We start from the raw sequence: 16018 nt of genomic DNA, 5'->3' as shown, positions 1-16018 counted from the left end.
TTCTGCCCTTACAGTTCCCATCCCTGGTGCTACCACCCCCAGAGGGACCTTCTAGGGTCTATATTTAGAAACAGGAACAAAAAGTCTCAAAGAATGTACTATAAGAATAGTTCATCTGCCAACATTTACTTCTACTTAGAGGTCCCAGGGAAAAATCAAGAACTATTATCCATTTGGTTGGTACTTTTACCCTGGGCTAGCAAAGAACCTTTAAAATGTGTCATTTAAATTGGGGCCTTGCAACAGCAGTGGTTCAAATAAACTGCTTTTAGGTATATTATGAAATAACTACACATAAAACAGAGTCAATTACTGAACAATAGAAAATATGTTCCTTTTTGGAAACGTTTCATATAACATAGCAAATCTTCCAAGTTTACAGAAATACAGTGCTCAAATAGCATGTTTTCTAAATACTATTCCACATAATTACACATGTATCAAAGGTTCAATATCTATTCATCACTTCATTTTAAAAAGGATTTGAGGAAGCTCATGAGTTACTAAAAAGAACTATAAATTTGACACTGAGCTTCCTAGGAACCAATGTGAAATGTAATTCACTTTATCCTTAAGGAGCACACCACTTGTTCCCAACTGTTATTCCTAGTCAAAAAATTAGAAATGGTTAACAAGAGAATTATTCAGAATCTCTAAATTCATCAGTTCCATTCCTTGTTATCATTTTCTAGATTATAATAGGAGGAGAGAGGATGGGGAATGGATTATGGCATGACATCCCTTTCTTTAGAGGCAACTACTTCCTGGGAGTGTCACATCACTGTTTACTTGAACTTTATGTTAAGGACTGATACTTAAAATTTAAACTATGTATCACTCAAAATCTTTTAACATTTCTAATATGTGCTCCTAAGCTGATATAAATAATCATATAATAAATGACTTTGTAAAAGACTAATAATTTTTAATCCTTAAGCCATAACCTATACTTATGAGCAATATTCAATTCTATACAAGCTTCCACTGCAAAAACAACTTTGGACAATCTCTGAAATTGATTTAATAAGCATCAACATTCTTTTCTTTGTATTTATATCCATGGCCTCCAAGTCCTATCAACTTTGCTTTCATAAAACGTCTTATTAACCTAACTATAAAAACAGAGATTCAGAGCCAAAAAAAGCATGCTTCCTAGAGTTTCTTATATTCCTCCCTGTATTCCATTTCCACTGAATGAACTACTAATGAACTAGTTCGGGCTCTACTCACCTCTCTCAGAACTACTGTGAAAGATTTCTAAATAGTTCCCCTATTTTTCTTTCCAACTTATCTTGAATATTGTCACCAACTCACTTTTCTAACACTGCTTTCATGATGCCATGCCTCAGTTCAATAATTTTCAGTGGCTTCCCAATGTCTAAAGCAGTAATTCAGAAGGATGAAAAACAATGAAATAACTTTATATTTGGGAAACAACAACAACAAAAACATTTTTTGTTTCATTATTTAAATTGCCAAAAGCAAAGGCAACTGTGAATGGCAGAGCATGAATAAAAGCAGGATGATAAAACCCTAATTCCTTAATTTGGCATTCAACACCCTTCAGAATCCAGATCTACCACACATTTTCAATCTTAATTAACACTGGCTTAGAACACGTCCAGAGACCAGCTCAATGCCATCCTTTATGAATGTTTGCATATCCTCAAAGCCTAGGTTAACCAACCACCTTTTTAACCTGAAGCCAATGCTTCTCCATGAAAAATGGTCAGCAGGGGAGAGGCTTCAGTCTCACTTCAGTTACTTCATTGCAATGGGGATGCTCCAAGCACAACAGCAAACAGCAAAATTACAACTTACCAAGTAAGGGAAATCAGCGTTTACTCAAAAAATAGGGTAGACAACAATGTTACATACACAACTGTCAGGGATCTACCATATTCACTAACATAAATCCTCTTCCAGTCAGACTGCTCTATGTTTCTAACCATGTTCTGCACATTTCTCAGCTCTTTGTCTTTACTCACATCAGTCCTTTTAGTTTCTCTAAGTCTTCAAAACTACATTTCTGCTCCAAAATCCCAATATAAATATTTAAGGAGCACATTTCTAAAATAAACAATATTTTAAAAAGCAAATTTTTTTACCATGGCCTGTTAGAGACCTCAAATGATCTAAGTGTAGTCCACCTCCCCACACTCACCTTATACCACTCTCCCCCTAGTTTTTCTCACTAGTCTTCTTACTAGATTCTCAAACATACAAAGCTTATTACTGCCTCAGGGCTTTTGCCTCCTAGGAGCTTCTTGGAAATTTTTTACACCTGCAGCTTAAATCTCCCCTCCTCAGAAAGGCCTCTCTCAGTGCCACCCTACCTAAAAAGGCTCCCACACATCTCAGTCATTTTCCACACCACCATTCTGCTTATTTTCCTCATAACACTTAACACTAATCTGCCTTCCTTAATTATGTGCATATTATCTGTACTCCCCCCACGGGGAACACATGTGTCTTGCTTATTGCTATATGCTCAGAGCCTAGAATAGTGCCTCTTTGTAGGTAATCAATAATCAGTTGAATGAATGAACTCGTTAAGAAACCTAGACTCAGTGAAACGCCTTAACTATCTGTGCCCCAAATCATAATGTTGCTGTATTTACTAAAGGAACTAAACTTTCCAAATAGGCAACATCAATCCAGAATTAGGGAACTATGTAAAGATAGAGTCGCTGAGTAGGCAATATTCTTTCTCCTTTGTCTTCCAAACTTAGTATTCCAAAAGTCAAAATTCCAAGAGAATGCTGTCACCTCCTGAATCTCCAAGGTTCAAACAACAGAACTCTTTTCTTTGTTTCCATGAAGGAATACAAGATGACAAATTAGTATGCCTTTCTTAATCATTAAATTTATCATTTGTAAATTTCTTATTATTTAATATTTTTCTACCTCAGTTTCTCTAAAATGTGTGTTTTTACCCAGAAAAAGGAAAATATGAGTTACTCCTCAGATTCTAATATCTTTAGTGTAGTGAATAATGTTTTGAGTAATGTTTGGGGGTATGTCAATATCAAAATGCTACTCAGAAACATCACTATTGGCTTATTTTCCCCACTGTGGAGCAGGAGTGAATTGAAGAAAAAAAAAATTCTTCTGTGATCTCCCACTGAGTTCCTTTTTCTAGAAAAAGAACCATTTCTAAAATCCTACAAGGCTATGACAATTTGTCAGCAGGCTGTTACACTACCTGATTCTTGGTTCTTGCCCTTTTATACATAAAAATCCTACTACTAGTGGGACACTTTGTCCCAAAAGTAACAAGCTATTTGTTATTGAGCTAATTAACGTGTCTAATAAGATGAATTCTCAATCTCTAACGAACTTGATTTTTTCTCTTCCAAAATAAAGTTTCCCAAGATGAAAAGGGTAATAAAACAATGTCACTAATAATAACAACAACACACAACCAGATGCTCGTGAATGAAAAGATTTGAAAACTATTCACAGACTATGCAGATTTGTCTCTGCAGACCTAAAACATTACTTCTACGAAGTGTATTTCTAACCAATAAACGAAAACGTCTGTCTCAAAACATTTCATTAAGTCTCATGGCAAATCTGCCACAAGTTCACCTGGCCTATTCCCGATAGGGAATCCACAGGTTTCCCCTTCTTTAGGAATGTCAACCATTTTGCCTTTTCCTTTTTTCTCTACGATTCAATCACGATGCTTAATAGGCTAAACCTGTCCACCCTAACAGCAATTCCCCTGACCCTGCGGCAGAGGCCCTGGCAGCACTGCGCCCCCTCGGAACACGACGCCCAGGTCCTACTTCCCCGGCTCGGTTAAGCCGGGAGGCGGGGGGAGACGCCACATCACAACCCGGTAAGCTGGGCGGTGGCAGGCCTTCGCCAGAACTCCTCTCCCCAGTTCTCCACGAGTCACACCACTGGAGGCGCTCTCCCTTCACTGCAGTCGGGTCAAAGTGGACGTTCTCCACTGGACCAGAGGGGGGAGGGGGGGATGAAGTGCATGGGGCCACCCAAGCCGAGGGAGGGTTGAGGAGGGGGGCCAGAGGTGAATGCAGGCAAAGATCAACAGCAAAACTGCGTCTTTTCCCCAGGAGCAACCCAGACGGGCAAACAAAAGATTAGGCCACCAAGGCCTTCCATCCTCACCCCGGAACCGAGCCAGCCCGATGAATCCGCACCCCTAGTTCCTCGATACACACCCAGCTCCTGCAAGGGGTGGGTTCCTAACTTCCCGGACGCGGTGGAATGGAGACCTGAGAGAAGAACCTGGGAGCGGGCGGGGTGCACTTGTTCCCCGACACCCAGACGGACAATAAAGAACACGCCCGGGCTTCCTCGACCGCCCCACCCTGCTCCCCGCGGCTCCCACCAGCGGGGGCGCCTTGTCCGCAGACAAAGCCCCCTACGGGCGGAGAGGAAGGCTGGGCGCAGGCTTTGGGGGCTGCGCACAAAAGAGGGAGGGGCGCGAGGGGCGGCGCGAGGCGAAGGGCGCGGCACTCACCCACTGAGCCGGAGGAGCCCCTGCGTTTGGGCGCGGCCGGCGTGGAGGGGGGCGCGGCGGGGGCAGGGGCGGCCGGGATCCACGCGGGCTCCGCCTGAGGGCTCACGTCGGCCGGGGGAGGAGGGGGAGGCCGGGCTGGAGGCTCATCGTCCTCAGAGAGCTGGGAGGGCGAGGTTTTGGTAATGGAGGGTAGGGAGGGCGCTGGCTCCGCCGACGACGCGGGGCTCGGGTCCCAAGACGGCTGCCGCTCCGGGGCGGCGAGGGGCGCTGCCGGCAGGGGCCCCCGGGGCGCCGGGGGCACGAAGTCATTGCCGAAGTCCAGCAGGGGCGCGCCAGCCGGGGTGGCGGCGGCGGCGGGCACTGGGGCCGCCGACAGCGCGGCGGCGGGCTTCCTCTCGAGCACCTCCAGCTCCTCCAGGTCCTCGTCCTCGTCCTCGTCTTCCTCCTCCTCTTCCTCTTCGTCCTCGGGCTCCTTCACGAACTGGTACTTGAACGCGGGCTGAGGCCGGGGCGGGCTGTCCGAGGACGAGGAGACCATTGGCGACTGGTCCATGTCTTCCATAGCTGGCGGGGAAGAGATGATGCTGCAGCTGCTGCCTCCGCGGGAGACGCTTCTCCTCACAGCCGCGGGCAGTTATGGGGGGTGGGGAAGACTGAGAGGGGCAGGGCCCAACGAGCCGAGGGACCTGCAGTGGCGACGGCTCCCGGAACAATGAGACTGCTCCTCCTGCCTCCGCGCCCGTGATGCGCCACCCGCCCCGTCCCCAGTTGCCGCCGCCGCCGCCGCCCAGACGAGCGAAGGAGAGAGGCCAGCCGACTCTCCGCCCAGTTTGGCGTGACTCACGCTCCTGCCAGGGAGAGGCAGGCACTAACGCGGGAGGAAGCGAGCCAATCGGCTAAGAGATAGAGTTGACGGGCAACCAGCCGGCCCAACGGGAAAGGAAAAAGACGCAAGTGGGTGGGTGTTACCGCATTTCCTCTCTTTTACCGGCCAGGCTGGGTTCGATGGGCGGGGTTTGGAGCTGGGAACCCCACAGTCCGCCTAGGGTAGTAGAGGGTCGAACTGGGGGTCTAGGCCTTGCCCACAGCTGGAGGTCAGTCTGTGTAATTAGAGTACTGGGAAAGCGAGCCCGCTGCCTGCCTGCCCTGAAGGGTCGGAGACGCTCCTGGCGCGCCACCGGAAAGGCGTTATCTTGGGGACTGGGAGTGGAAACTTTCCTCCCAAGAAAGGAAAAATCCCAGAGCGCAGAAAGGTACCAAATAACGGGACCGTGGAGTAGCCTTAAGGATTGAAGTATACGTTAAATTTTAGATTTTGAAATAAGATTGTCTTTTTTCAAACTTAAATTCCCAAACCACCTTATCACTACTACCATCACCACCTTAAAAGAAAAAATAATATTTTTGACAGTTTTAAGATCAGTCCCAGTCTAAACTGCGGATCCTGGATGACGTAGGCAAAACAGCTGGGCTGGACGATCTAGGGACTGGGGCAGACCATTTGAAAGTCTGCTCCTCTTCAAAGAGGGTTTTGGGATCTGCCCGCTACTGGACTCTTACTTGGTAGAAGGATGAGTCACCCAAAGAGGAAGGGGAGAGAGGAAAGTGGAAAGAGAACGATGCCTTGGAGGGCAAATTTGATTCACATTATATTTCAGTCACTTAAGGCTCATGAGTCAACATTTCGGATGATTCAGGCCTTCTGGGAGTCAGGAAGCCAAATACATACTCATTTCTTTGGTATGCCAGAATGAGCATAATCCCCATTCCACTTTTTCCAGAACTGGAGGGTTTAAAGAAAGTGGTTGCAGAACATTTAAGTATCAGCATCCAGAGATTTACAGATCCCTTTTATCTTTCTGATATACCTTTCAAAAATATTCCCTTCCTGCCTAATCTGGAGGCCCTGGAGAGAGGAGGTTAGCTTGCTTTCAAGTTGCTCACAGTCTAGGCCTGCACTGTTCAATACCTTAGTCATTGGCTACTCCTGGCTATTGAGCACTTGAAATGTGAGTCATCTGAAATGAGATGTGCTGTAAGTTTGAAATGCACACTAGATTTTGAGAGTTAGTACAAAAAATTTAAATATCTCAATTTTTATATTGGTTACATGTTGGATTGATAATATTTTGGCTATATTGGGATAAATGTAATATATTATTAATTTCATTTGTTTCTTTTTAATGCATCATCTAGAAATTTTTAAATATATATGGCTTATATTTTATTTCTATTGAACAGTGCTAGTCTGAATTGACGATTAAGAAATGTTGATTGGGACTTCCCTGGTGGCGCAGTGGTTAAGAATCCGCCTGCCAATGCGGGGGACACGGGTTCAAGCCCTGGTCCAGGAAGATCCCTCATGAGCAACTAAGCCCGTGCGCCACAACTATTGAGCCTGCACTCTAGAGCCCGCGAGTCACAACTACTGAGCCCGCATGCCACAACTACTGAAGCCCGCACGCCTAGAGCCCATGCACCACAATAAGAGAAGCCACCACAATGAGAAGCCCACGCACCGCAACAAATAGTATCCCCCGCTCGCCGCACCTACAGAAAGACCATGTGCAGCAACAAAAATCCAATGCAGCCAAAAATAAATAAATTTATTTTTTTAAAAAAAGGAAATGTTGATTGCCATGGGGAATCACGGGTTATTTAAGCAAATTCTTAGCTCCAACTAATTAATATTACCCTAGGCTCAATTTGGGTATTAAAAAGGAAAAGCAGGGGTTGGGGGGAGGGAGGAGGGACACAGAGGTGGAACACAGGAGATTTTTAGGGCAGTGAAACTATTCTGTATGACACTGTGATGATGGATACATGACATTTTACATTTGGCAAAACTCAGAACCGTACAACACAAAGAGTGAACCGTAATGTAAGCTGTGGACTTTAGTAATATATCAGTATTGGTTCATCACACCAATGCAAGATGTTAGTTATGGGGGAAACCGATTGGGAGGTGGGCATGGGAGTGTATAAGAACTCTCTTTAATGTTCAATTCTTCTGTAAATGTAAAACTAATAAATAAACTTTATTTTTTTTTTTAAAGGAAAGGTAGAACAAGATTTCCTGGCAATGTTACCTGATCAGGTTAGTTATCAACAATACATTCAAGACCTGACTTATCGGGGCTTCCCTGGTGGTGCAGTGGTTAAGAATCCACCTGCCAATGCAGGGGACACGGGCTCCAGCCCTGGTCCAGGAAGATCCCACATGCTGCGGAGCAGCTAAGCCTGTGCACCACAGCTACTGAGCCTGCACTCTAGAGCCCGCCAGCCACAACTACTGGAGCCCGTGTGCCACAACTACTGCAGCCCGCATGCCTAGAGCCTGTGCTCCATAACAAGAGAAGCCACCACAATGAGAAGCCCTCGCACTGCAAAGAAGAGTAGCCCCCACAGGCCACAACTAGAGAAAGCCCACACACAGCAATGGAAGACCCAATGCAGCCAAAAAATTAATTAATTAATTAATTAATTAAATCTATTAAAAAAAAAAGACCTGACTTACCAGTCCCACAGAGATGAACTGGCTTTATTTTTAGAAAATTGTTGTGAGTTGCTTTGAGTTTGTTTGTCTTTAGAAGGGTTGGGAAGAGTAGGAAGAGAGAAGTGTTACTGTAGAATTTGGGGGCAGGAGGTTAATGCCAAAGTAAAAATTTTTAACAAAACAGATTCCTCAATAATAACTAAAACAGTCCTGTTTCAAGTATTTGTCAAATATTTGTCAAAAATTATCAAAAACATACATGATTTTTCAACTAAGTCCATATACTAGCAAAAATATACTAGCAAAATTCTATGGTATGAACTCTTCTATTAAATCACAATTGAGCCATCAGCAGTTCAGTCTTCCCCATACTGTTTTTCCTACTGTGATTGTTCTGAAACTCCTTAATGGAAAGTTTCACAGGGTTTTAACATATTAATTGTAAGTTGCTTATATGATATTTCTGCATTCGTATATCTCTGTATCTGCTATTACTAAAATAGTCACAAAGAAATATCTTTAATTTATTAAAATTGTCATAAAAGAATGATTACAGAAAAGTGGTAGATTTATAATTTTAATATTAAATAGCATTAAATATTGAGGCAATAATATAAGCACTCTCCTCTGACACAGGAGAAAAATAAGAATTTTATATTGTTATCTCAGTGACTTCTAAAAAATTAAGTATTTGATGGATGAATAAGAATAAAGAGCTTATCCAGTGTTCATAGAATGGTCAACAAAGCATAAGGAAAGGAGAATGTTACTGCTATACCAGAATTAAAAGTAGTGTTAGTGACACATTAGGGTAACTAGATGTAAATACCACTCTCACTAACAAGAACATTCTTATAGGTATTTTGAAATGGTTAAAGGAAGAGTATAAATTCTAGTTCATAATAATAGAAAATAATTATTCAATGAATTATCTTTGAAATTATCTTACCAGATGTAGAAGTTTAAAGTTTCCAGTTACAATGGGTTAATAACTGTTCTCTCTTAGAACATTAAAAAATATCCATTCAGGCTGGTGGAATCTCAGAGTTGGAAGAACTCGGGGAAATCAGCTTGACCAATCTCCCTCCCATTACAAGAATTCCCTACAGAAGGTTTTTTAAACTTGGCCATCTGTGGTAGATTAAAAATGGCTACAAACTCTGCAACAACACCCATCAAGAGGTTGGGTCAATTTCCCCATCTCTGGATCTGGCCTTGTGACTTTTTTGTCCAATAGAATATGCTGGAAATGTTCCAAGCCTAACCAGCAGAAGTATTACAGCTTCCACGCTCTCTCTCTTGGCATGCTGAGGCCCCAGATGACAGACATGGAGAGAAAGACCTAGCCGTCCCAGCCACAGAGCTGATGTCCCAGAAATATGAGACCATCTCAGAATGAATGTTCAGCCAACCCACAGAATCATGATAAATAATGAATCACTATTTTAAACTACTACCTTTTGGGATGGTCCATTACGCAGCAAAAGCTAACTGAAACATCAGCCATGTTGTGCTTCCATTATGTGCTTAATTCATTCATACATGATATGTATATGTATACATTGTGTATTTACTCTGCACCAAGCACTGTTCAAGACTGCGAACAACGGCACTGAACAAATCAGACACAAATGTGCATGAACACTTTCAGTAAAGGAAGACTCACTACTTAGGGAAATAGCCCATTCCATTTCTGTAGTAGTATAGCTTATTGTAGAGTGTTGAATTGACACCTAATCTGGTATACATACATAGAACAGGTTAATTGTCCTTGCATCATGTATGCCCCCTGAGAGAGTTAAAAGCGTGGGATGGGTGTACTCTTGTCTACATACTGTAGGATGTAGACTGGAGAGTAGATTCAGCAACCATGGGAGAAAGATGAAAGGTAGATTCCTGACAAATCTGTTACAAGAAGCTGTGCATCACAGCTTTTTTGCCGACAGAGAAAGACTTGCTTGTGTTCAAAGAGCACCAATGAGCTACGTTCAACCTTTGTATTCAAAAAAGACTAAAACATCATTTTGGCACTCTTAAGGGAAAAATTAACAGCTTGCTATGTCATTGTCCCTACCATTTCACTGGGATTTTAGATTTCATGAAATGTACCTTTTTGTGAAATGCAGCTTATGGTTCTGGCTAACATCTTGACATACACTAAGTTCATCTGTAATAAGAATAGACATATAAATAGTATAAGATCAACGTCTTTGGCCATGCTGGTTATACACTGACAATTAGAGTTGGACCTAAAATTAAAATTTCAAGTTTCAAAGAGAAATCATATAATATGCAAGTGAAAGTCATAAGGCCCAAAAAGGTCCTCTGCATTTCCTTCCTAGTTTAATATGCATCATTTCTCTGGTGATATTTATTTTGATCTAGCAAAAAAACTATGTTTGATCAGTTGTTCTAAGCATCACAAATCCAAGCAAAGAAATTCCTAAACCATCTTAGAGAAATAAAAGAAAATCTGTCCTCATGAGAAAAAAAGAACTACAACGAAGAGTTTACAAAATTATCTGGGTTATAAATAACTCACTCTAGTAGGTATCCCACTCTTCCTAATACCTAAACATTGAGGTATAAATTTTGTTATTTTATTGTGAATGGAAATAGAAACCAGGTGGTCACTATCTTTAAAATAAACATTATTCATTTCTTCAACTAAAATCTATTGAGCATCTAACACATTTCCTAACATCAAGGAACATATAGTCTAGTTTATGTAAGAATATATAGGTATATATACATATGTGTGTATACACATTCATATATGTGTGTATATATATATATACATATGTGTATGAATATATATTACATGTATCAATATATAATAGAGAGAGGGAGACAGACAGACAGACTGGTCTAAATGAAACATAACTATTGCTTATAGTTCAGGCAGAAGTTGATGAAAGCCTAAACTAATAGCATAGGAAATAGGAGAAGATAAATTTGAAAAACATTTAAGTTGAATTCATAGAATTTGGTGACTAATAGGATGGAGAGGCTGAAGAAAGAGAAGCTGATTCTAAGGTTTAAGTTTAGGTGACAAGGTAAATTGGTACTGCCATTATTAAAGAAAAGAAGTCAGGAGAGGAGCACAGAATGGGTGAGTAATGCTGGGGAGGATATAATGACCTAAATTTTTAGATCCAATGAACTTGAGTTGCCTGAAGAACATTGGAGTAGTAGAAATAATCAGGAGACAGCTGGAAAACTAGGGCTGGAGCTTAAATCTAGTCTGGAGAGCAGGTAGCTAAACCTGTTGGTTAGGTTTCATGGGTAAATATTTGAGGAAAAATGGTGGGGTAAAGGAGAGGATGGCCAAGCAGGTTGGTGGATACTGTCTACTGCCCATGGGAGAAAAAGGCCTAGAGTAGAGCCCTGGGAAAGATCAACATGAAGTATCTCTGGACGTATTTGAACAATGTTATTTCCACTGATCCTTTTCTTTTCCTAGACAGTACAAATCAAAACAAAACAAAAAACTCCAATAGGTCCAGTTTTTAAATAGGCGCTCATTTTGTTTTCTCCATTCACCTTAAACTCAGAACTCAAAATAATATTCCAGTAAGTGCCCAGTTTAATTCTATTCAGCAGTAAGTAATCTATAGTAATAGGGACAGCACCAATAATTTAAGCCTCAGATAATTCTTAAACCCTCATTAAACTGGTAACTCCAGCCGCTTAGCCAATAACAAGTGGTAGAATTGCCAGATAGACTTTTGCTTCTTTCTGTAACTAACCAGCCACTAATGAAGATGCTAAAGAGAAGGAAATGGCTGAAAGAAAGGCAATAAGAGATTAAGCAAACTCTATAAATTACAAAATTAAACAATAAATGATTCTTTTATATACGACTTGTATTTATGAGGTATACGATTTTTTTAATCAACAGATCTATATTGCTCATATTCAACTTTTTTTCTACTTTCCTGAGAACTGAGAAACACATTCATCACTGGAAATGCTATAGTATATTACCCTGCATGTGTCTTTTTTGAAATTCATTTTCCTTTTATTACTACAAACTTATTATCATCTATTATTTCCATTTTATCTGAGTTTTATTTATTGTCCGGAGTGGAAATTTTTCCTGTCAAGTGGTAAAAGTAATGTTGTAAATCACTTATGAAATGATAAATACTATTTACTCTATTGAGTTAAATATGGTGTGTCATTCATTTCCTCTCCCTCCTAAAACCCCATTAAAATGTCAGTAAAGCAATAAAAATGGTATTAACCAACAAAGACAAAGAGAATAACAGAGGAGACAACAGTGTATAAAATATTTCAACATATTTTTGGAAGACAAAGCAGATAGAGGAGCAGTTACTGATTTAGCAGACTGTGAAGTTACAACCTAAACACATCTCAAGGGGCAATATCAACTAGAAGTAAGTCATTTTGTGCCATAGAATCCTTGAGATGCTCAGCCCTTGGAGGTGCTAGTATTGAAAACAAGTGGATTAAGTAAGAGAGGAATCCTCAGCCCCTTTGTCCCCTTCCTATACCCAGAAAGCCTGCAGCAAGGCTTAAACATATCACCACTGCCCCACTATCACTGCTCCCCCAGCCCCTGCTGTCCCCTATACCTCATTCTCCTCCAGAAAGGAAACTGGAGGATTCATTTGTGGAGAAACAAAATGGTTCCAGTGAAAATTTCTCAAAGTATTGGCATTTGGAGTACCCCAGTAAAAAGACTTGATGAGCCCCACCTGCCCCCTTCTCCCCACAAAGCTTCTGTCCATTTTTTAAAATTCTCTACTCTTAAACATAAAACAAAACACAAGAACCACCAGTCATTTCACAAAAGTCTTGAATGGAAGCTAAAAATGAAAATAAACAGAAAAAGAAACTCGAGGGAACAGAGGCATACAGAAAACAGAAGAAAACATCATAGAAACTTTAATATTTACAGGGAGATAACAGCATATATCACTCCATAAAACAAAAAACAGAAATAACAAAAAGGAAAAAAAATCAAAGAACATGAGTGAGTTCACAAATTAAAACCAATTTCATGTTCATAGCAGCATTATTTACAATAGCCAAAAGGTAGAAACAACCCAGGGTCTATTAATGAATGAATAGAAAAACAAAATGTGATATATACATACAATGGAATACTATTCAGCCTTAAAAAGGAATGAAATTCGGATACATGCTACAACATGGTTGAAGACTAAGTGAAATAAACCAGACACAAAGGGACAAGTAATGTATGATTCCACTTATATGAGGTACCTAGAATAGTCAAATACATAGAGACAGAAAGTAAAACAGTGGGTACCAGGGCTAAGGGAAGGTGGAAATGGGGAGTTAGTATTTAGAGAGTATTTGGTATACACAGAGTTTCATTATGCGATGATGAAGAAGTTCTGGAGATGGATAGTGGTGATAGTTGCACAACAATGTGAATGCATTTAATGCCACTGAACTGCTCACTTAAAAGTGGTTATAATGGTAAATTTCATTTTACTACATCAAAAAGATTTTAATTGCAACTTTAAAAAATTAAAGTGTTGGAAGTTACATTTGTAAAACTTCCCAGGGAAATAGAAAAAAGAACAAAAAGATGTATTAGTAACAAACAAATGGAAATTGAAGTATTTTCTTTTTTAAAAAAAGCAACACCATTTACAATAGCCTCAGAAAACATGAAATATTTAAGGATGGATTTAACAAAATATGACCAAGACCATTACACTACAAACATTGCTAGAGAAATTAAAGAAACTAGAAGGACTTCAACTTGACTTCAAGATTTATAATAAAGCTACAATAATTAAGACAGTGTAGTACTGGCATAAAAATGGACAAGTAGATCAGTGGAACAGAATAGAGTCCAGAAATAGACTCATAGACCCACATATGTATAGTCAGGTTTTTACACTGGTGTCAAAGTATTTCAGTGGGGAAAGCATAGTCTTTTCAACAAATTGTGCTGGAAAAATTGGACATCCATATGCAAACACACACACACACACACACACACACACACACACACACACACACGACCTTTGATCCTTATCTCACATCATAATAAAAAAATTAGTTCAAAATGAATCATGGACATAAATAGAACAGTCAAAGCTACAAAATTTGGCAAGAATACATAATGAATGTTCTTGCAAGTATAAAATGGTACCACCAATTTGGAAAATCATTTGGTAATTACTTATAAAGTTAAACATACCTAATGATATGACTCAGCAATTTTACTCCTGGATATTTATCCAAGAGAAATGAGAACTGGAAACAACCCAAACGTCCATCAACTAATGAATGGATAAACATATTGTGGCTTTGGAATCCTACTCGACAATAAAAAGGAATAAACTATTGATATACACAGCATGGAGGAAACTCAAAAGGATTATATTAATGAAAGAAGCAAGACACAAAAGCCTCCATACCCTATGATTCTGTTTATGTGATTCTTAAAAGGGCAAAACCACCAGGGGCACGGGGAGGGGAGGGAGTGATTGCAGAGGGGATAGGGAACTTCTTGGAGTGATAGTGTTGATGGTTACACGACTAATATACGTTGTCAAAACTCATTGAACTATATGATTAATATGAGTGAACTTTGTTGGATAAAAATTATATCTCAGTAAAGCTGATTATTTTTCTTAAAAAAGACAAAGATGTAATACAGAAGACAAACGATGAAAAAGCTAGAAGATAAATTTGGGAGGCCTGTGAATCACTAATAAGAGTTCCAGAAAGAAAGAACAGAAAAAACACAGTTTCCTGTTAACCTAATTTGTCCTCTGGGAAGGTGAACTTGCAGTATGGTACTTCAAGCTCCATGACAGAGCATTATTTAAGAGTTTACATTTTAACTTAACCTTATAAATGTGTGCAGACTTTTCTGGGTGTCAATAAATGTTTTAAGACTATTTCTTAAACAATTTTCCTTCTCTAAATCACCTTCTATCTCTATGAAATTGATAGTGTTGTAAATAAAGCTAAGTCTAGCTTAAGTTGTTATTTAGATCTTAGAATTGGGGCTAGTTGCTGTTTTCAGGTGACTATGTACCGTGCAATTTTTTAAAAAGAAACTATTATTTAAAATGAATGTTTCCTAAGCATATTGTGCTTTCATTGCTGAACCTCTGAAACCCAGCCATTAATCTTTTTTTAAACAGCTTTATTGAGGTATAATTCTCATACCATACAATTCATGCATTTAAAGTGTACAACTCAGTGCCAACTATTCTTCACCTTTTGTACAAGTTTTGAATAAGATATGGAAGAAAATACGATGTGATTCAGTAGAGCAAGATTCTAGATCCCCAGCTTGGTGACCTTTAGGAGCCTCTGGGCTTCAATATCCTCATCTGTGAATCAGGGGGTTAAACCTAATGACTCTCTCGCTCTGATCTACCTTCAAAATCATTTTTTATTGTTTATTTTTAGCCTTTAATTTCTCTCTAGTGCCAACATCAAATATTGGGATAAGCAGCTCAGAAAGATGTATTTTACAGTAGGAGAGTTGCAACAATGCTCTGAATTAAAGATGATGCAGGCAGATTTATTACAGCATTTGGAAGTCTTTATAAATGTAACGAGATTCTTTAGAGCCTTTCTTGAAAGAAGACAGTTTCCTTTTATACGTTTCAAAGTAAGAAAAAAAAGAGAAAGAGGATATTCACATGGTGTGTTTAACTTAGATGAGCTTCTCTTCTAACTTTATCTTTCTCATTTCTGAAAGCAAATATGAAAACTATGTAGAAAGTTGAACCGGCTTGGAAACATATGCAAGAAAACTATATTAACGTCAGTGATTCAGCCACATATCTTAATCAAAAATATAAAAAACATTGCCTTCCAAGCTTTTGCTGAAGTAGAAAATGAAGAGTTCCCATAAAAGCCTGGTTGACATGCAAAATTTTATCACTGCAGATTTTAATAGTATATTCCTTCATTTGTTTCTTTTCTCTATTTCAAATAACAAAGGTAAAGTTATGCTTTTAAATTAATATGCGTATATTCCTAAAAAGCTTACAAGGGATTTCTTA

At 39.8% G+C, this 16018-nt stretch overlaps 1 protein-coding gene across 3 annotated transcripts in view; it reads right to left on the bottom strand.

Moving 5' to 3' along the window:
- The window catches only part of RTN4 (reticulon 4), a 66474-nt gene extending 61162 nt beyond the window's left edge, over positions 1 to 5312 (bottom strand). The window contains exon 1 of one of the 3 annotated variants that reach the window (XM_019942665.3): positions 4493 to 5312. In XM_019942665.3, coding sequence (XP_019798224.1) covers positions 4493 to 5054 — 562 coding nt within the window. In that variant the 5' untranslated portion in view covers positions 5055 to 5312. The remainder of the gene's footprint in view (positions 1 to 4492) is intronic. The other 2 variants (XM_004319014.4, XM_019942664.3) reach the window with 2 other exon arrangements.
- Positions 5313 to 16018: the final 10706 nt, after the last annotated feature.

This window comes from Tursiops truncatus, chromosome 14, assembly GCF_011762595.2.
Source record: "Tursiops truncatus isolate mTurTru1 chromosome 14, mTurTru1.mat.Y, whole genome shotgun sequence".
Lineage (NCBI taxonomy): Eukaryota > Metazoa > Chordata > Mammalia > Artiodactyla > Delphinidae > Tursiops > Tursiops truncatus.
The sequence above is the reverse complement of the archived record's forward strand: the minus strand, read 5'-3'. Positions and strand labels throughout refer to the sequence as shown.